Here is a 22540-nt window from a genome sequence, read left to right on the forward strand (position 1 = left end):
GACTTCATTTGAAACACAATCTTTCACAATGTCTATGTTTAACGCACTGTTATAGTAACACAAAAGCAGAACCCCACAACGGTATTGTAGGAAAATAGGTCAGTGACCTAGAGTAGCACTGCTAAGTTGTCAGTAAAGTTTGGTAAGATTATATAAAGTCCAGCATGGTTGGTGGTCAAGTGTGTAACAATAAGTCTCGTCCGTTTGTTTGCCGGAGTTTGTAAAGTTGGCTAGTCTTGGTCCTCAGGTAAAGGAAGGAAAAAATGATTCTTTTAAGGATCTATGTTGTGCAAATGCCCATAAACAACCACATGTGAGAGGGTGAAAGGCTCATTTCACAATGAATGACCAGTACAGTACAAGATTGAGTCTGGGTTGCATCAGCATGTACATGAGAAAAGAGAGACTAGTCACAGATCCCCTAAGTGTAAAATAACCACAAACAGTTATGAGGTAGAGGTCACACACTGCTAGTGTTTTATTGGGCAGTTACATACGTGCATTAGGTCAAATACAAATCTGACCATTAGTAATGGCAGCAGACAGCACAGCCAGAGAGACATGGAGCACCCACCGATAGAAAACAAGCCTCAATTCCATGTCCACAAAACACAAGCTTAAATATCCCGCTTCGCGGGTATTAAAGACATTCAGTTACCACTTTAAAGATAGCCAGAATTTAGAGGAATACATGTTGCAACCAGGACTTAAGCTTCATAAGAGCAAGTTAACACAATACACTCTGTTACAGATGCAAAGTTACAGAACACACAAACACAGAAAACTGTCAAAGTTCCCTTTAAAGAATCTCCTGTTACAGTTTTAGTAACCGTCCTTGTTCAACTTGCATGGTAGATGTTTTTATATTTGTTATCTGGCAATGATAATAAACCCTCAAAACCAAGTGTAACCATACAGCATGAAAGAAAATTAAAGCTCATTATCATTATTATTTTTTTTAATCTAAAATACATTGATTACACAAATACATTTTTAATGTCACCTTTGCATCTATGTTAGCAAGAAGCTTTACAACTGAGGTGCAAATGGGCTGCCTCTGATTAACAAGGCTTTTGGTCTTAAATGGACTGAAAGGAGAAAAAGAAAATCTGTTTGAAGTGCAGTGTTAAAATGAACTGGAAAAAGAGCTGCAAATAAGACGGATTTTCTATTTTGCCTCGGATCAAAGACAAAACCTTTCTCGACAGAGCAACTCTGCTGAAATCAGTCGGTCATAGAAATGCTTGGCAGCAGCTCCAATGAGAGCAGATGAATCATAGCAGGTTGAAAATGCACAGGAAATAAACTGTAATGTGTTTGACTGCACGAAATCAAAGAACGCAAAATCGTGCTTGCTTTCCGCACGGTTCAACCTCGGCCTCAAAAACATCAGTTGTTCGTTTCCCCTTTGTTGTTTTTTTAACCATGAATTATAAAAATACAGAAGGGGAAAACAAAATAATACTTTCAGTGATCCTGATATTATTATGACCCAATAGATTTTTTACAGAAACCACCATTTCTGTATTTTGAGGTATATTGATTAAATACTATGGAGTATGTGAAGATTTGCCTGTGTGAATGCATCTGTTACCACAGCACACTTGTCTTGTAGATGATTATGATGCCAGTGCTAAGCTGACATTATCATTTAAATCTTTATTTCTGTGTTGCATCTTTATGGAATTTCCAACAGTCCAATGGTCCATCTATCCACTTGTTAGGCAAACAAGCGCACTAATTACATAGTTAGAAAAGTTATGTGCAAAATGAACTCATTCTTAAGATCATTTCCCATCCCCTAGAAAAATAGTAAGCATCTTGTAAACACAAAAGGACAAAATACAGATTTTTCTTTTTTTGCTTCAAAGTGCACAGACATTAACGCGGCGGGGGGAGGAAAATTTTGACAATCCAGCAACTTATTTTGAGCGTGTGAATGTCACTATTTTTCGATTGGTAAAATGAAGAACTAGTTTGTCATTAAAGCATCAATATTCTTTGGAATGGCTTAAAGTGTTTGCAGTTTGCGGCACTTTTCTACATTAACTTCTTGTAGCTTTTCAATGAGCATCTTCCTTCCCCTTAGCTATCTGAAATAGATACGAGATAAGAGTGAATCCTAACTAGTACATTTTTTGATTTTTATTATTCTTAATTCCCTTTGGTTAGAGGAATGCTGGCATACACATTTTAAAGAGATTAGCTAATATTATAATCTTAGTTTGCAAAATTAGCCTGCTAACATGAAACTGTTCATTACAGTGCCTTAAGCAAACTGAGTAATAAGAGGCGCTGCCCTGCCACGAATATCTCAGTATTAAGCATAACTAGAAATCCACAACTCTTAACAAATGCACTGATCGATCAGTATATAACACAAAAAAATAAAACAATTAATGCATAAATAAGCATTTAGCCGAAATGTAGTAAAATAACACAATATACTCCTAATAAAATGCTTCCATACTGACTCTGTGAGTAGACCTTCAGAGAAATTTCCCAGTAATCTCACGGTCAGGTGTCACATTTTTAAACCACATGTCAGTTAAGTGAAGTTGTTCTCCTTTGGTGGCGAGTTATGGAATGAGATGCGGGGCTGCGAGCAGTACATCCCACACTGACAGATTAATACATCCATATACAGTAAAACATAACGCAGTAATGTGCATTAAACTTGTTGGACCTCTGATGGTTAGAGCAACACTCTGGCAAGATAACAACAAGGAGGTGGAGATCAGTTGCTACACCAATGCCAGTCAGCAATGAAATGGGACTAGGAGGATTGTTTTGGAGGGTGGCGGGTGGGGTCATTTTGGGCCAAGACCTTTAGATGCCCTGGAGAGAAACCGAGGTCCTCTGAGAACAGTCTACAAGGCAAAGAGGGCATCTTCCGTCCGTTCAGTCTTCTTATGGGAGCCACTCGGGGCACGGGCGGGGTGGGAGAGGTTAGCAGGGTTAGATCCTGGGGGAGATGGCAGAGTGTCTGCAGCCTTAGCTCGCTCCTCCAGGAACTTATCAAATTCTGAAAGAAACAAATTGATTTGTCAGAAACATGGAAGCTGAGGGTCACAGTGTTAAGACTCTCAATCATTCCCACACACATTTGAGCGAACAGAACACACCCATAGGTGTGAATCAACTGACTATACCTTCACTAGTTACCCCTTCTTCAGCAGCATCACCTTTCTATTAAGAAGAAGAAGAAAAAACATGACATAAGACACAAATTTCTATAGAAAACTATCAAGAACGGAGTTAATTAATGTGAGTGTAAAATCGACAGCACAAGCGGCACAAGTCAGCTGCCTGTAAAGTTCCCACAAACTTCAAACCCAGTGGCTCATGAAGGATCCGTCTGTCATGCATCCTCCCCACATTTTCCATAATGAGAAACCTTCTAGAGCACCACCACAACCACCACATGCACAAGTTAAAGAAGACCATTGCAGCTGCTTTAGGTTAATTATCATTAGCACTGTTTCCACATATGTCTCACCTCATGGCAAACAGTTATGTAAGTGATTGCTGGAAATGATTAAGGTGAATGATTACGGTAAAGATTTTAAGGAAAAAGAAAACCAAGGTCAAATGTATGCAGTTATAAGAAATGGTTGGATGAAAAGTGCTTTAAGGGTGGAAAAGAGGGAGAAAGAGAGGGTAGAAAAACAAAAATGTTAATCAAGGTTAAAAAAAAAAGAAAAATTAAAATCTCACCACGTCAGTACAGAGCCACTCCTCTATGTCATCCATGACAGAGGACTGCGATACTGGGATCTATGGAGCAAAGCCATGGACAACAACGAGGGGTAGCAACAAAGCCACACGACAACAAAAACAACGTAACACACGCACACACACAAAAACAAGAATCACCAGAGGCTCAGGAGAAAAGATAAAAAGAAAAACAATAATAATAATAAAAAAAATGCTTGAAAGACACTCAACCTCTCTTGATTCTGTGCCATTATTGTTTTATCATGTGCAACGACCTGCTGCCGAGCACTCCTCTGTATAAGAAGAGGACTTGCCGGCCTGTGTATTGTTCTCATTAACTCTGTACTGCTGACATGGCTTAACAGCTGCCGACTAATGTCACACACAGCCGTGCTAATTATTCCGCATCATTAGTTAATTAGCAAATCACTTGAACGTGATTAAGAGATTGATTGGTTGGAAAAGGCTGAAAGCACAGGGACTGTCGAGAGGCACGGGAACCCTGCACACCCACCCACACACACACACTCAAAAACACAGGGCGCACAGAGCATGAGCATCGCTGCATGGCATGTAGTGACACTGGTGATGGAAGCCATGTCAGACTGGATGGTGTCCATTTGTGTTCAAGATTGTGTGAGCACCAAATAATCAGAGTGATTAAGGAGTTTGAGGCATTACAGGAGGAGGTGAAGGTGAACTTTAACCGTGACTCAAGAAACCTCCTCTGAGGAGTAACTGGTAAATATTTTAAAAGTTACTTGAACCCTTTAAAAATTAAAGTCTGCAACATTAATTTCATCTATTTTGACAAAGTTAAAGACCATCGCCCAGTCTCAAAGTTAACTAGAGAGAACAAAACCCATTTCCTAAGGCCTTTACAGACACTAGAAAAACACTGGTGGGGTTTCCTTGTGAGATCACAGGTTATGCATATCAAAAGATTGGCCAAGGCAGAGTGGCAGTGAAAAAATGCATGCAGCTGTGTGAAAAAAGGGAGGAAAAAATAGAAAAAGAGCACAAAAAGAAGTCTGTCCTCATTATGACTCACAACAATAACACTGATATAACTTCAAAGTGTATAACATTGTGCTGAACATTTATAAAATCAACATATCATCTTCTTCTACATCTACTGCTTCATCTGTTAGTTGGTTTATGTGTTAGAATGTGAGGTAATAGTGAACTGTATAATATCTAAGATCCACAGACCATTAGAGGACAACTGACAAAATACTCACCACTACACAGCAAACCACAATCACTTTTAATAATTCTCTTATGCTTGGCTGATATTTCATGAGTACTTGGATTCGCTGATTGGATTTTGCTGTGTAGCAGGAGCATCTCTACTCCTCCGCTTTTTTAGTGAGTGACCGTTAAATGATGATGGAGCTTGGTCAAAGTTCCTAGCGACCCATCAGCCTCATTTTAACATCCATGGAGGGGTTAATGTGAGCACCAGTAATGAGTATAGTCTTTAACGCTTGGGTCAACAGAGTACAATAGAGGTGGGCAGTATGGATAAAAGAAATTCTGTATTAATATGCCAACCAATTTGGGAGCTACAGTCAGGGTAAAAAGAAAGTACCCCTTTGTCAATTTTACAGTTTTACATACAAAGTTATAATAAAAAACAAACAAAAAAAACCATCTGATTCTTAGCATCTTCTAAAATGATTAAATTTGATTTAAATTTAAATTTAACAACCGCCAGTGCTACTCCTCCCTCAGCCTCCTGGTGGAGATGCTATCAATTTCAAAATCCTACATTGCCTTCAGAAAGCTTACTCTGACTTTGAGGTCAAAGTCGCTGAAAATCAGTTTGAAAATTCTACGTCACCTTGTTCTTGAGTTACCGAATTCACAAACTTGGGTGCCCACGCCATTCTTTTTCAGTCATTTTTTGTAGATCTGCTGCTGTGTTTAGGATCACTGTGCAGTTGCATGACACAATTTGGGCCAAGCTTTTAGTTGTTGTCCTCTAGAAAAGTGACTGCAAGGTGTTTATATCCTGTGGCTGCAAAACAAGCCCAAATCCTCACCACTCCACCACTGTGCTTGACACTTTATTTGAGGCGTTTTTGTTGATATGCTGTTCGGCACTTTGAATTATAGCCAAATATCTCCACCTTGGTGTCATCAGTCCAAAGGACACTGTTGCAGAAGTCCTGTGGTTTATTCAAATGCAGTTTTACAAACACGCTGCTGCATGTTCTTTTTAGAAAGAAGACACTTTATACTATAAACCACACTTGTTCAGTCTTTTTCTAATGGATTTAACATGCTAACTGAGGCCTGTAGCTCGTGAGTTTTTTGCAATTTCCCTGAGCATTGCACAGTCTGACCAAGAGGTGAATTTCCTGGAAAGTGACACAGTGTAATATGCCATGTTTTGTACTTGAGGCTGTATTTACCTCATTTTAAGACTTGCTAGTTGTTTTTTTTTATGGCCTGTTATGTAAAAACTTCCAGCTGAAAGAGGGTGTGTTTTCTTTTTATCATGACTGTAAGTGTAACTCAGAAGAAGCAGATTCCAAAATAAGCCCTAGTTTAAATATCTGTAATGACATATTGCCCAAGACTACAGTACAATATCTAAACTAGGCATGGACATGGATGTTCTTAGAAGGAAAAGCCACTTGGAAGTAGGACTGTTGGGAAGATTTGGGAAAAAGGTGAGATGAGGCTGAAAATGAAGCGCAGCTCATGAGGATGATGGACAATGCTGGAGGAGGCTGACATGAGGTGGACATGAGGGAGGGGTAGGAGGACACACTGTGGATAGAGTCCTCACCATTCCTTGGGTAATAAGCCAGCTGTCTATGGGCAGCTCCTGATCTGCTGGGTTATCATCCCCTTTAACCCTCAGCTGAATCAACAACAGAATAACACCTTACACAAAAGAAGAAAGGCCCCACCACCACAGCATAGCACAAAGTGCAGAGAGAGAAAGACAGAGAAGAAGTCAAATGTGCAAAAGACGACTGAGAGAGGAGGGAATAAATGAGGCCAACATAAGAAAATGGCAAAGGATCACTGCATAAAGATGAAAATGAGGAAAATAAAGAAGGAAAAAAGAAGAGATTTAAAACTCAGTGAAGTATACGTTCTAAACAAGGAATAAATCACCTAAGGCAACTAAAGAATGGTGCCACCTTTTTGTGTATGTGTACCTAGAGATAGCCAAGCAAATATACTGCAATGTGTGCTCAGAGAGAATGACTAAAAATCTTGAAGCTAGTCAGTGATTTAGAGTTTCTGTGAGCACTGACTTTAGAGATGAGCAGATTAAAGGAAGAAGAAAGACATCTGCTTTGAAGAACGAGAAACCTAAATGCATGTTTTTTTAATAACTGGGAGAAGTGCTGACACTAATGGCTAAAAAGTACCAGTGGTTCAGATACAGTATAAAAACTCCCAGTTAGACTTTGCTCTCATCTTCTGTACATAAAACTCATTTATATGCTTATGACTGGCATAGACACTATAGACAACAGCACTATATTTGAGGTATTCAAAAATGAGAAAACCTCAAGCCTCTGTTTGGTCAAAGTTCAAGAAGCACTTCATCAGGACAAATGTCACTGTAAAGTATTCAGTGTTACAAGCCATCACATGCAGAGAGCTAAAAAAGCTCGTCAGCCATGCTTATTTGTACTCACCCCTCCTGTATTCTGTTGTCTAACACCCAAAGCAGAGGCCAGGCCACCCAGAGCCTGAGGGTCTTCATATTTTACACTGTGTACAAAACCAGAAACAGATTAAGAAGAATTAAGCTGTATATAAAAAGAATTAGGAGCAAAGATGATGTCTGACAGCTTTTTTTAATATCATCTCTGTCCAAAGAGAAGACAAGCAAGACATTTCTTCTTAAGAAAGAGAAGAATAAAGTGCAACAAAAGTCTTCAGTTCTGTCCAAACTAGGGATTTTGTTGATTCATGGCATAGACCCTTGAGCTAAAACACACCCCAGTGGACCCCTTTGTTCACAACTTGCATAAACAAAAAACACAGTAACATTCAGGTAGTGGAAAAAAAATGGGCAAACATACTTATTTATTCACAGTGAGTAGCCAAACGTAACACAATAAACTAGCCGCAGGGAGAAAATACCAGGAAATATAACCGGATATCAAGCATTTCAGAAATGTAGTGAGCACATTACAAAGAGCTATTTGTCAAAATAAATTACATTAAGGGAGCTAAATTAAATGTAGACCTACTTTTTGCGCTGTTCAGCCAGAGAGCTCCCCCTGGTCTGTGCGAACATGTCAAAGTCGTCCGGGTTCTGGGCCGATTGAGACGACGGGGTGCCGCTCGGGCTTTCTGAGCCTACATCTGGATCAAGAGGGTGGCAGGAGACAGCAGAACATGGAGAAGAGCAAAGATTAAAGTAAAATGAAAGAGGATGAAAGAAGTGGCACAGAGAAATGAATTTAAAATTAATGCAGCAAAGTTTAAGACGTCCTAATTATAGACCAGACTTACAACACTCCAGTTTGGCAATGTGTAATTACCATATATTACTGCACAAAATATAAGAGGTAATCCCTCTAAGGTTGAACCACAACACTTCAGTGAATTTTACTGCAATTAGTTAAAAACAATTAGCTACAAATTTAACTTTTGTCATGTAAGAACCAGCAAAGGTCTGCAGGGATTTGAGAGGACAGGAAGCTCCAACAATTTCTAAAAACATGCTTTTACTTTGTCTGTATGGATCTCGAATGGATTATTAGGAAAATTTTAATTTTACAACAATAAAAAGGTGCTTCTTGTGCACCTTTTATTATCCTAAAAAATAGATTTCATTATGTTTTATCCTTACCAAGTCCAGCTAGAGCACTGGATAGGGATGCTGCAGTGGGGTTGCGGGCAGGAGAAGCCATGGCTCCAACAGTGGAGCTAGGTGGAGGGCTGGATGTGATCCTGGGTGTTACCACAGCTGGGGATCCTGGGCCCAGGTCTATCAGGTTGTCCTCTGTGGCTTCAGTTAACATCTGAAAAGAGGAGAGCAAGTGAAATATACTCGTTAACTACAAATATAAAACAATGCAACTATGCAGCATTTGTGACACCAAGTAAAAGATTAAATTATTGCTTTTTCTCCTTTTTTTTAAATGAGAAGAAATGCTTCTAGCTGCAGAAATGCTACACAATTTCAGACAACACTCTAAACCAGCAGTCATGGATTGGCAGCTATGCAAAGGAGCAATAATGGAGCCGAATAAACAGCTGCAAGAGATTACAGATGTGTGAGAAGGAACACCATGAAAGGTGGAGGGAAGGAAATAAAACATCTAGTTTCAAACAGTAGAACCAGTGTTCACACATCACAAGGCTCTAAACACGAGATTCATATAACAGACGTTTTGACAGTCATCACTCAGTTCATCCCAGCACACTGGCTTGGACTGAATGTGGTCGTGGTGTTATACTTGCCTCCATCAGCTAGCCACAACACAAACAGACAGAGCACACGGAAAGATCAACAAGCTGCAAACACAAACAGCTATGTGGGATGTAGTGAGAGATGGCCCAGTCCATTGGCAAATGTCTCAAACTGGCAAATGTGCACTTTTTAATGGAAGTTTGGCAGCGCTCAGCTCGTTCAGTTTTACAAAGCACTAAAATGCATTCCACTTGCATTACAAATGAATGCTGCTATGGTAAACAGTTGAGGGGGATTATTAGTTCAGATAATGTTTGAATCATCTCTCACAGCATCCATAATGTTAGGCAAAGGTATATGTAGTGAAATGTGAAAAAAAGAATAGAATAATGATACGTGCAAAAAGAAAACATGCAATTTCAGCCAGTAGGCCTCTGTTCTTTGTTTCTACTCTTTGTTGATGGTACTCACCCCATTGTTCTGTGCAGCTCTACCTGACCTGTACCTCTCATACCTGTGAGCAACATGAAAAAAAACAAAAAACAAAACAATTAACACTTTGCCACATGCTCTCTGAGCTTAAACGCTCTTTTAACACAAACACGATGAAAGAAAAGTTTTAGCATTAAGAGCCCACAGAGCACATAAACAATGCACAGTGCTTTACCGTGCAATATTTGGACAATCGCAAATCTCGATTCATAATGATTCAGTTATCTTAACTGATCTGACCCACTTATGTAACCTTATGAAGTACAGTGAGTCCGTTTGACCTGTTATATCGCGATCTGTGTCATGCAGGTTTTTCTTTTTCAAGAAAACCTGATAAGCTTAGGTCTAATGATATCTAGAGAGTCATCTTTTAAATTGTGCTCGAGATCTTGCCAAACCAGAAAAGCAAAAACTAACAAGCACTAGTGATCGAGGTAGTAACCAAAATACACAAACAAGTATTTCTTTTTGTGACACTAATGCAGTTTGATTGAATTCACCTCTCGTATCGGAGGAAAATGTTGTTGAGGTCATCATTTGCATGTAGGAGCTCCTCGGTCACTTCCTCATTAGAGACGCGCGAAATCAGCTCGACCACTCTCTGCTGCATAGCTCGGCATGTTCTGTTCAGCTCCTTGACAGAGTGTCACATGAACAGATTGATCAATATATTAAGTTATAAATCAATTTGAGAAAAAGTGAGCTGTAAAGAAACGGACAAGCTGACACATACTCAGACAGTCAAGCGTGTGTTTGTCTGTCTACTGATGACTCAAAAAACCCTCTATAAACCACTCCATTTGCCAGTACATAAACTGTTATGCTGCTTATTTATGACTCACGAATGGGTGGAGAGCTTTCTATAAATATAATACAAAAGGCTTTTAGTTTTAAGCAAGTCAAAAATATTTGTTAAACTAAATTCTGTTACAGTTTTCTCTACATTACCTGAAATAAATAGCAAAGTGAGTCAGGTACTACATAACAATTACACTGGCACAGGCTCTTTAGCCCGGGGCCAGATACTTGGAGCTGATACAAATACCTGAGGGGTTTCTGGCCTTCAAAGATTAAAATCTGCATGAGCTTGCATGAGAAAATGTTGCGATTTGACCTGCTTAATTGCCAGTTTAAGGAATTTTACCACAGAAAAATGGCCCTTGGCAGGTTAGCATGAAACTTAGCCCATAACACCCCCTGGTGGCTGCACAAAATTACAACACTTGGCAGTTAAAAGCAGTGTTGGAAAGAATTTGGCTTTCTGAATGCACATCATGCATGGGGGTGTATATAAAGAAAAGAATTCACAGGAGCCTAAAATAAATCTTCTGATAAGAAAGAATGTGACAGAAAAATCTGTGATCTTTAAAGACTTGTTCTTCAGAATGGCAAATGTCTTCTGATATGCATTAAGAATTGAATTAAATTTATGCCAAGTTGGGTTTTATTTTGTTTGGATTTTTATTCTTTTTAACTACAATGAAGTTGTACACAACACAGGCAACTACTGAATGCATTATAGTGAAATTCATAGTGTATTAATCTAACCTGAAGCAGTTCTAGATCAGAAGCCTCTTCCTGACCTGGGACCATCTCAGTTAACATCTCCGACATGACTTTGACGTTTCCTCGCACTACGTCCAGCTCACTACGCAGCCGGGCAATCTGAAAGCACACAAGATCAAAGGTCAATGAAAAACATTTGGACTAATTTGGTATCAGCGGCACAGCAGCGTAAGTTGAAACTGTACTTAAGTTTTAAACTCACTAAACACTGAAAAAAGCTTTTTTTATTCAAAAATTATTTAAAAAAAATGCTGTGTGAATTAATTTAGCTGAACAAAGGTTGGTGTCCCTCACCTGTTCAGGAGTTGCTGTGATGGGGTTGGGAATTTCAGGGGCCTGTGTGGCAGGGGGAACGGGTGAGGCAGGTTTAGGAGTCGTGGGATCAGGTGAGGTTGGGGCAAGGTACTTGACCATGGCTGGATCTACCTCTGGTGTCCCCTATGATAAAAATAAATACATAAATAAATAAAACAAAAACCCCAAAAAGCAAAACTCTAGGCCAGTTTATTAGGTGCACCTGTTCAATGGCTTATTAACACAAATAACAGATCGGTCAGGGGCAGGAACTCAACTCAGACATTAAATCCAAGAAGGGATGGTCGACCTGCTAAAGTTCAAACCGAGCATCAGAATGGGGAAGAAAAGTGATTTAATTGACCTTGAATTTGACACTTGTTGTTGGTACCAGACAAGATGGTCTGAGTATTTCAGAAACAGCTTATCTACTAAGTCCGGCATTTACAGAGAATGGTCTGAAAGAGAAAATATCCAGCAAGCGTCAGTTCTCTGGATAAAAATAGACGCCTCGCAGATGTTAGGGGTCAGAGGACAAGGACCACACTGCTTTGATCTGACAGGAAGGCAACACTAACTCAGATAACCATAAGCATCTCTGAACACAGACTACATTTAAACATGAAATTGATGGTCTAAAATAACAGAAGAGCAGTGATGCTACAGTTTGAATGGGCTCACCAAAATTAGACAACATAAGATTGGAAAAATGTTGCCCCTTCTGTTGGAACATTCAGATGGTAGGGTCAGCATTTGGGATAAACAACATGAAACAGGAGAGTCCCATCGTGGATGTGCAGCTGACAAATTTGCAGCAACTGTGTGATGCTGTGATGTTCACATGAACAAAGAGGAACGTTTCCAGCACCTTGTTGGATTTATGCTATGAAGAATTAAAGCAGCTCTGAAGGCAAACATTGGTACAACCCAGCACTAAAAAAAGTGTACCCAAAAAAGTGAATGAATGTATTTGTGTATTTCTTCCCTACCCTCTGTGGTGTGTGAATCGGAGACAGTGCATCCAGGTCTGCCATTGGGAACTCAACACCTTTCCTTTTCAGTTCCTCATAAATATGCACCACCCCAGTTAGATCAGGACTACTCCTGAAGGCATCTGCCCAGGCCTGTCAAAACACAGACAAATTATTTAGTATGCTCTCAATTCTTGGTATTAATAAAACCAACTAAAAAAAAACAACAACAACAACAACAACTGAATGAAAGCACGTAACATTACTAGTACGGACATTATTTTGCTCCAATGCTTAGGGAATTTCTTTTTTTTTTAAAATTAGTCAAATATCTCTACAAGAAGGCTATCCACAGGATCTCCTTCAAAACGTTCCTATTAATATTTAAGGGAGCGCAAAAAAGAGAAATGGAGAACACCATCTGTTGGCTGAGGTGACCTCAGGTAACCAGATAAAATCACAAAAGGCTGAAGCTGTTGTGCAACACGTGTGAAGTGGCGCATGTTGTGCCCACCTGATTTAAAATTCTGCAATGGAGTGTGTTGGTAAAAGCAAAAAGAAAAAGAAAATATGTTGCAAAAGAATTTTATCATTTAAAAACAGCAAATACAGAGAGCGCTCCAATACCTGTATAAGAGACAGCACTTTGTCTTGTACGATCGTTGGGGGGTTGGCTTTGGGGGAGATGATCTTTACCAAAACACCATCAATAAAATCTCTGTTGGCCACCTGGACATGAAACCTGTGACCACAGTTCTTCACACATGTCTCCAATACCTACAGGAAGAGAGAGGATTAAACAAAGATGCTTTAAAAAAGTTTGTGTGTGTGGGGGGGAACAGCAGAGAAAAGGCAGACTTAGTCAGTATTTTGCTGCACACAGGGCCTTCCAACTAGCAGAGCTATCAAAGATGTGGGAGGACATAAAGACAGCTCAAAGGGCATAGCCACTGTAAACAAATGGAAAGAAGAGGCAGAAAAACACAGGCCATGCAGTGGAAGGCAGAGGATGACAGAGCAAAATAAAATGACCAGGAGCACAAGATCAGTAGTGTTTTCCCTTTAATGTGACATTAAAAACCTACACACTGAAAAGCATCAACACCATGGGCATGGCCCAGTGAGTCATTTTTGTCTACCAGTGCCTTGCTCATATATTCAGCGACTTTATTCCTAGTTTTGCAATATAGTTCCAAGAAGAAGTATGAACTTACGGTTAGTGCGAGCATAACTTCTCTGTAGTTCTTGTTGCCGCTCAGTCTCTTCTTCAGTGCCCGCATGGCATCTTTTGGCCTAGACAGGAACAGCAGAAAGTTACAGCTGCACAAAGTACCCTCTGCTTATAGTGAGCGTAACGTCACCGACTTTGATGGAATAAACTCTCCTGTGTGCCACAATAACAGATGCGATTCAAGTCCGTCAGCATATCTATTTGACTAAAACAGAGAAGTACTGTCACACCATCTGTCTCACTCTTTTCTCTCTGTGTGACTATACTGTAAGTCTGTCCCACAGCAAGATCAAAAGCAGCCCATGCATGAAGAGTTCAGATTGGCTGTCGGCCTAACATTGTCCATCTTCATTGCAGATGAGACGGTACGCTTTTATGGACTACCTACTGAGCTACAGTACATTTAAAGAGTGAAGGAGCTGAAACAGAGAGAAATGGAGGGAAGCATATTGTCTTTTATATATATATATATATATATATATATATATATATATATATATATATATATATATATATATATATATATATATATATGGTCCCAGACAGCCCTCTGCACATGACTGAGTTTATTGAATATAATCTACCCTGCATTTCTGATTCTCTCCACAGTTCCCTGTTGTTTCCTGTACATGTATTTTCGCTATATCTTGATTTAGTCCTTACCATCTGCTGTCAAACTTTCATAATTAAATGCACACATTAGCATGTGTTAAAACGTCGCACAAATGTTTGTGCTGCATTTCAAAGTCTGGAATTAAGGAGACTCGATCTATCTAGCTAAACATCTTGAAGACAATAAGTTCTGTGAAGCTGAACTCCCTCTCTCATGCCTTCTGTTTTGCAAGCGTGACCCAGAGAGCGCCTGTGTCGCATGTCAAGACAATGAGTGTGTGTAGGCATGAAGAATGTAAAAAATAAAGTAAAAGGGGAAGCAAAAAATACATTTAGCTATTTAACAGAAAATGGAAGTGTCTGATTATCATGCATCAATGTCTGTAACAGGTTAAGACTTTTTCCTGAGATAAGACGTGATCAAACTGTTCTGTTAAAAAAAAAAGTACAAAAAAGGTTTTCTATTTATATTAGACCAATAAACCCTTCAAAATGGTCTTTTCAACTGTTTCATAAAAGTACTGTCATCACCATTTTCTATGCCCTCCTTGAATTATTTTTTTTAACCACTAAATGGGGAAGAAAGGTGATTTACGCGACACTGAACGTGGCAATGTTGTTGGTGACAGACAGGCTGATCTGAGTATTACTACTGCGATTTTCCCACATAGCCATCTTTAGTGAATACAGAGAATGGTCTGAAACAGAGAAAATATCCAGTCAGTTTCAGTCTTCTGGGTAAAAATGCCTCGTTACAACTAAGGTACGTAAAACAGCATTTCTGAACACACATGTCAAACCTCAAAGCAGATCAGCTTCTGCAGCAGAAGAGTACACCAGGTGCCACTCCTGTTGGCTAAGAACGGGCTCAGCAAAATTGGGACAGCAAAGGACTGGAAAAAACACCGCCTGGTCTGATGAGCCTCAATTTCTGCTATGACATTCAGATGGTAGGGTCAGAATTTGGCATAAACAACATGAAAGAGTGGATCCATCCTCCCTTGCATCAACCGTAATGTGTGTAATGGTGTGGGGGATATGTTTTCTTAGTCCCTTCCTTAGTACCATTTGAACTTCATTTAAATGCTACCCGACAATTGTACGCTACCGAGTTAACCATGTGTCCCTTTATGAACACAGCAAATAAAAGTGTAAAGCAGAAGTAGTAAACCTCAAATTATAACAAACCAGTTTCTTGAAAAGGAAAATGAGTTCTCTTTAGCTGAATGAGAGACAACCATGAGGGGAAGCTTGTCAAAAAAATGTCAATGCAGTTAGTAAGTACGGTTTCAGCTTTTTTGAGGAATCCTGGAACTTTCTGATCACACCTTGTACACTAACTACGAGCCAGTGTTTTGTGGTAATTAATTCTGATATTATGGGCTTTTCTGCATGGCAGTTATAATCACTATATTATGCAAAGTAGAACCCAATTAATAACAATATTATTAGTGCATTCTGATTAAAACAGTCATTCAGATTTACTTATTTGTGGCCAAAGGTCTAACTCAGGGGTCAGCAAAGTTTTTAACTTCTTTTTAAAAGAATCCACAGAGCAACTAAAGTGTGTTGCTTATGAAATCCATGAAGTGCTACAGAGAAAATTTTATTTTATTTATGTAATTAACACATTTTGAACTCTTAAAAAAATATAATAAAAAAAAGGAAAGACACTCAGCTTAACTAAAATCATCCATGTAGCAACAAAAACTGTTGTGAGCCGCCACCCTTATATTGCCTTTGGGCTTTTGGAGCGTTGACCTGACTTTTAAAAAGTAATTGGAAAAAAAGCACTATGCTGCTAAAAAATGAAAAATAGATATTTGCAAAATTCTGCCTAAATATGTATTTTACCTGGTTAATGTGTGTGGCGGGGCGTGGTCTGCAGCGCCGCTGCATGGGAGTCAGACGCACCTGAGCGGCACCCGCAATCACGCCTCGCCGCCTTAAAGTCTGTGCTCTTTCTGCTGTTGTGTTGTCGGGCTGTGAGCTGAACAGCTACAGCCAGCTGTATGTACAGCAACTGTGTGTGAAAAGTGGTCAATAAAGAGATGCTGAAAAGCAGCGGGTCTGCCGTGGTATGTTTTCAATGGAACTTCTGCTCCTGAACCTCTGCGCACAGCGTCTGCAAATCGGGGCTGTACGAAGTCACTTTCATCTTTACGCAGGACTGTAAGCTGTCATCTGTGAGGCGTGAGCAGTGTTTGTTTTTAACATACGGTAGTTCATGGTGGAGAACAGCTGCCAACATAATGTGGATCCGAAGATCAATAATTGGCCTACCTGGGTTTGAAAGTCTCGATAAATGCACGGCGTTTCGGCGGGTACACCGGCTTCCGCGAGTATGACGCTTATTTTGAGCGATGAAAAATAATAAAATTATTTTATTTTATATTTCAATATCACAATAATCTTCCAATTTAGAACTACAAGTTAAAAAAATAACTAAACACAAATAAAATACACTTCACCTAAATATTTCTAATTTATTTTCCCAAACCACCCGGAGCCGCAGAATTTCTCCATGCCCAGATAAAGCTTTCCATGTTAGTAATAATAAACAAAGATTTGTATAAGCTCAATAAAATAAATGCCAATCGTCTGGTTTTATGGCTGCAAATCTATATAATTTGGGAGACATGTTCACCAAGTGCAGGCTTGGTATTTTTCAGTGTGGGAGGCTGACATGAGAATCTATTCATTCATTCACTCATTCATTTATTCAGACAATAAGACAGTTGGTCAGTCATACCTAAAGAAACAAAAGGCCATGTGTAGTAGAGTGTCTGTCAGCAAAGAACAGTGGGCAGTGTATTATTTGCTCGAGCCTCTCAGTTAGCCACTGTGTGATAAAACAATGAATGTTTCATTACAAACCACAGCAGGAACTTGAGTCATTTTGGGTTAAATACCCTTGCTAATCCCACTTGATAAAGCAAATTATAACCTAATAATAATAATGAAGGAGCTTACCCTTCATCGGTTTCATTTATGATATCGCAGATCTCCATGTTGAGGGTCCAGTCCTCATTCTGTAGGCCTCCATCTGTTGCTCTCTCTGGAGGAAAACACAAAGAGTTCAACTGTTATGTTAATAAGCTAACTGCAGTGTACGGTCTATGCAAAAGGCAAGGTTTGAGTGACACAAATTATGATTGTTAGGATGTCAGTTAAAATCAGTTACCACTTATAACAAGAGACACATCAGTATATACAATAAGTTCAGACTCAGTTGTGCAACGACACAAAATGTGACTATTGCAGAATAATAAGTTGTGGACATTAACCAGCGCTGGGGCTGCACCCAACGAAATGTTACTTTTGATAGAAAAATTCATGGTTTGCACAATGCCAGCTGTCTCATGTGTTACCATGGTGCTGCATTTTAGCCAGGCTCAGTTGTTCTCAAGCTAAAGCACACTGATTAAAGCAACCCTCATTTACATAACATCACAAGCACACTTGTGTAAATAAGCCAGCATGTGGTCGCAGACTTGTCCATCCATCAATCTTCGATTGCTTATCTGGATCTGTCACAAGGCAGCAGTCTAGACATTCCTCCCCCAGGGAAACCTCCTCCAGTTCGTCTGAGGGTTTCCAAGCCAGCCGAGAGATATAATTTCTCCAACATGTCCTGGTTCTGCATTGGAGCCTCCTCTCATGCTTGAAAGACCTCACCCTCCACAAGGCATCCCAGTCAGATTGCCAAAGCACCTCAACTGGTTTCTTGCAATGAGGGGAAGTAGGCCATATCCTGAGCCCCTCCCGAATGACCATGCTGCTTAACCTAACCCCAGCCACCTCGCTTGTTTGCATTCAATTCAATTTCATTCATGTAGTGCTAAATTAGGGCTGTGCGATATGACCAAAATCTCATATCCCGATATAAGAATTCTATCGTCCCAATAACGATATAAATCACAAAAATGTAACATTTTCTGTAAATTCTGTGAATCTCGGGCAGCTCGACTTGCGGGAAGTGTTTCCAGCTGCGCGTCATGTACCTGGAGTCGAGTGTTTTAACCGATGCATGAAACAATACATTTTTAGACATAAGTTGTAACAGCCGCCGTTTTCTTTGTATTTATTACACAGGGTGCTGCGGGGAAAAGCCTGTTCTAACGTTTGAGTCTAAGGTCTATTTTTTTAGCACCTGGCGGCTCTTTTTTTACTTCTCATCCGTAAATAATCTGCTCTTTCGCGTGATTCAGTTTATTTTGAAAAGTCTCAACAGGATCTTGAGCTTTATTGTGAAAGGTTTATGTGGAACATAAACAAGCGGACACGCGATGGTGTTACCGTCGTTGTTGCTAACGACAACGCATAAAAACAGGCGCTTGTCCATCAGTAGTGTGGTTATATTCAATATAAGAGAAATAGAGAACTTTAAGAAATTAATATAGCCACTACAGTGACCATCAAAACGATGAAAAAATATTGCCGTAAACAGTTTATTTTGCAACACCACAAAACAAACACAGCTTAAAATGAAACGATAGACGTTTTTATATCGACATATATATCGTTATATCGAACAGCCCTATGCTAAATCATTACTACAGTCACCTCAAGGCTGCAATCTCATTCTTTCATTCAGAGCTCATGGCTCATATCAGTAGAAATATAGATTACTGAAATAATAAATAGACCAATGGAAAATGTGACCAGATTTAACTCAGTACTACTTTTAACTGTTTGTTTTTGCAATTATAAATACAGATGAAAAAGCTATTAAGTTCCCTTTTTGAGATGTGAGCACTCTGTGCAAGCAAGCGCCATAAATATAGCCAAACGTAAGAGTAATCTTTGTAAGAAGAGGTTTGGATGAAGTCTTGGATCCGTAATCACCAGACTACCATTCTATTTCATTTTCACAACGCTGCAGTTTCCAGCTGTCACGGTAAACCCAAACATGCAATAAAATTTTGCCAAAAACATGCTCCTCCAAAGCCTCCAACGCCAGTAAATTAACTGAAAAGAGCCAAGAAGTCAGTTGGGAAGTGGAAAGCCGAGATCTCAGAGGGAAAGCCACACTGACTGACAGTGAGTGATCCAGCTGTGTACTCAGTTTTAACTATTACAACATGCAGAAAAACAGAAGTTCCAATGACCGGCTCTCGCCTTCACACTCCACCCTTTCATTTAATAGCATTTTGGCTACAAGGAGGAAATAAGGAAGCCAGACTGTGAAAGCTGACAAAGATGAACTGGCTCTGCATTCATCACTGTTCCCGCTCCATCTGCTTCTTCCTCAGCAGCCCTCCAAATCCATCCATCCTGTCTGTGGAAGCTGCCGTTTTATAGAAACACAGAGACTTAGAGCAAAATTTTTAAAAAGAAAAAAGATTTTCTACTGAAGCAAAATACGATACAGGTTCTGACTGCATAGATCGTCATTAGATGAGTCCTGAGTGTAGACAGGAGATGTTCCTCTGCGGGAAGCTCAGAGGCCCTTAGCAGGATGTCATGCCAGAGCCAGGGGTCTCACGGGGCCATGCAACCACTGGACATGCCTCAAAACCATGAATTATTCATGCTTTAACTCCCCTCTCAAATCAACTTTTCACAGGCTGGGCAGCTTCAACAAACCCACTTATCTACAAAAATAAAAAGGCATGCAGTGAATTCAAACATGAATAACACTTAAAAACACCTCTGAGTCCACCTTCTGAGTCTACAGCATCCAGAGCATGAGTTTGAAAGATTTAACCAGCTACTTCTTCTGGGATAACCCATGTAATCTCCTCAAGTGGATTGTCATGTTGTGGCAGGGCAAAGCACAGGCAGCAGAGGACAGAAGGAAGGGACGCCCCCCTAAAACTCCGATCTATTCGTGTGACACACACTGTAAGGACGCTGAACATGAGCCTACTAATGGAGTTAAATGCCTGCTAAGTGCATTAATTCACGGTGTTGTGTCAAAGCACCCACCCCAGCCCTGAGAACTGACACCACACAAGTGAAACCAGTCGATCACATGGCTTTAACAGAGGCAAGCTGTGCCATGCACTTGGCAACAAAGCCACAAAGTCCTTCTCTGGCTACAAAGTGAACTTTTAAGACTCTTCTTTAATTCCTGCCTTTCGTTGTCTCCACTCTCACATATATCCTATTTGTCCCATGCGTTTGTCTTGATATTATTCGATTCATTTCCTCTCATACATGTGCCATGGTCATAGTAAGAGCTGCCAAAGGTTGGTTGTCTTTATTAAATATGGACACAAATTGTGGTAATGCATCGGGCTCTTACAGCAATTAGATTTACCACACATCTCCACTGTCAGGCTTGAACTCTCACATTCCCTTTGTGTCTGGTAAGATGATACTTTGCCCCTCCACTGAGGTGTACAGATCACTACCGCTGCAAATGACAGCTGGGTGTCAAGCCCCAAACAGTGCAGCAGCTCAACCGGAGAGATCTGGCAGGAGACAAGGCCAATTCTGTGATGGAAGGGGGGATGGTGGTCCAAGACATGCTGCATGCAAAAACAAAAATGCATCTGGTTCTGCCCAGTCGAGAGCTTGATTAAAGCACTACATGGCTCTGCAGAAAGTAAAAACATGAGTAATTCTGACACTTAACCAAAAAAACAGCAGCTGTTGCACTTGGTCAAAGGCAAGCACAAACAAACAGTGGGAGAAATTAAAAGTCTCGCACACATCTGTTTTGCAGGAGTAGTTTGCCAAAACATTAACTCTTTTTCACAAAAACGGCGAAAAAAAGTAAAGTTCAATGTACCTACGGCACCTACAGTACACTCCTACTTTCACATTCTTCAAGTAAACATAAATTCTTATCTTTATACTTCATAAAACGGGGCGGTCGTGGCTCAAGAGTTGGGAGGTCGCCTTGTAATCGGAAGGTTGCCGGTTCGAGCCCCGGCTTGGACAGTCTCGGTCGTTGTGTCCTTGGGCAAGACACTTCACCCGTTGCCTACTGGTGGTGGTCAGAGGGCCCGGTGGCGCCAGTGTCCGGCAGCCTCGCCTCTGTCAGTGCGCCCCAGGGTGGCTGTGGCTACAATGTAGCTTGCCATCACCAGTGTATGAATGTGTGCGTGAATGGGTGGATGACTGGATATGTAAAGCGCTTTGGGGTCCTTAGGGACTAGTAAAGCGCTATATAAATACAGGCCATTTACCATTTACCATAAAACAGCTGTTGTCAGTAGCCGGCTCATTGTCAGTTATAAAGGCATGGTCAGGCCTTGGTACCAACTATTATGAATCTCAGCTTGCTTTGAAAAACAAAAAGGGAAATGCAAATATTGATGCAACTACACCAAAGGGATGCTGCAGCTCACGTATATGCCCCCCCTGGGGAGAAAAAGCACCACACCGTATCGAGACTGGAGGGAAAAAACCTCCAGGCTGACCGCACAGTTTGGTCAACTATTGTTCAGAAACTAAGGAAGTATGGAAGTTATCTGGGTCTCTCTTGAAGACACTTTAAGTCATGTCAATACAATAGCGTCAATTTCAGTTAACCTGATTTGATCTTCTTAAGCTGCAATCAGTGTCTACACATATGCATGGTTATTCAACTTAATGCATTTCTTGTGATTACACCGGACTAAGTTATGGGTTAGCTGGCTAACATTAGCTGAGAGCCCATTCCAGGCAGATGACGTTTGCTACGATGACACCCGTTAGCTCGCTATTTCCACCTTTGAGCCCAGTAGTAAACAATATATGATGGCCCACATTCAAAGTACGTTGGGGGAAGGAAGCAGCAAGCCTTTAAAAAATAATTTCAGGTCTAACGTACCTATACACTGGCCCACGGGAGTACTGTACGGATTTCCAAGTAAGAACTCCATCTTGACAACAAACGATCCGCCCGGGAATGACAGGCTTCGGCCCAGAGGCAGTACTATCAAGTCCCGCCTACCAAGGAATTCTATTGGTTCAAAAAGTTGGACACGTACAGAGGTTTTTGGACACGTGTGGCTACAATCGATGTCAGTCACAGTCAGTAACTAAAGCTATGTTCAACAAACCTTTTCTACGTGCATGCATTTAATTATTACAGAGGGGAATAATAACTCTAAACAGCTAATAAAAACAATGCAGACAAGGATTAAATCCTTGGAATATAAAAAATGAACGTTCATTGTTGTTGACTATAAATAGCTCATATCTTGAAAAAGCTACCTACCCCCCAAAAAAATTCACAAAATGTGTGATCCCAACTAAACACAATTTCGACTTGTGGTGCTTTTATGAATATAAGACATACATGTACATTACAAGATAACCTCAGAC

At 40.2% G+C, this 22540-nt stretch overlaps 1 protein-coding gene across 1 annotated transcript; it reads right to left on the reverse strand.

The window, feature by feature from the left end:
- Nucleotides 1-463: 463 nt before the first annotated feature.
- tom1l2a (target of myb1 like 2 membrane trafficking protein a) lies at nt 464-22105 on the reverse strand. Its single transcript, XM_085351570.1, has 16 exons — nt 22044-22105; nt 17252-17336; nt 13650-13728; nt 13063-13212; nt 12454-12588; nt 11465-11608; nt 11153-11269; nt 10105-10238; nt 9584-9626; nt 8549-8720; nt 7944-8058; nt 7383-7458; nt 6515-6589; nt 3718-3777; nt 3153-3189; nt 464-3025 (listed from the first exon to the last, which is right to left on the reverse strand). The coding sequence occupies exons 1-16, from the start codon at nt 22093-22095 to the stop codon at nt 2871-2873; spliced, it is 1629 nt and encodes a 542-aa protein (XP_085207696.1). The 5' UTR covers nt 22096-22105; the 3' UTR covers nt 464-2870.
- Between the last annotated feature and the right edge of the window lie 435 nt (nt 22106-22540).

Source organism: Diplotaxodon limnothrissa, linkage group LG4 (genome assembly GCF_057381915.1).
Source record: "Diplotaxodon limnothrissa isolate DT_005_m linkage group LG4, D_limnothrissa_male_GT1.1, whole genome shotgun sequence".
NCBI classification, from domain to species: Eukaryota; Metazoa; Chordata; class Actinopteri; order Cichliformes; family Cichlidae; genus Diplotaxodon; species Diplotaxodon limnothrissa.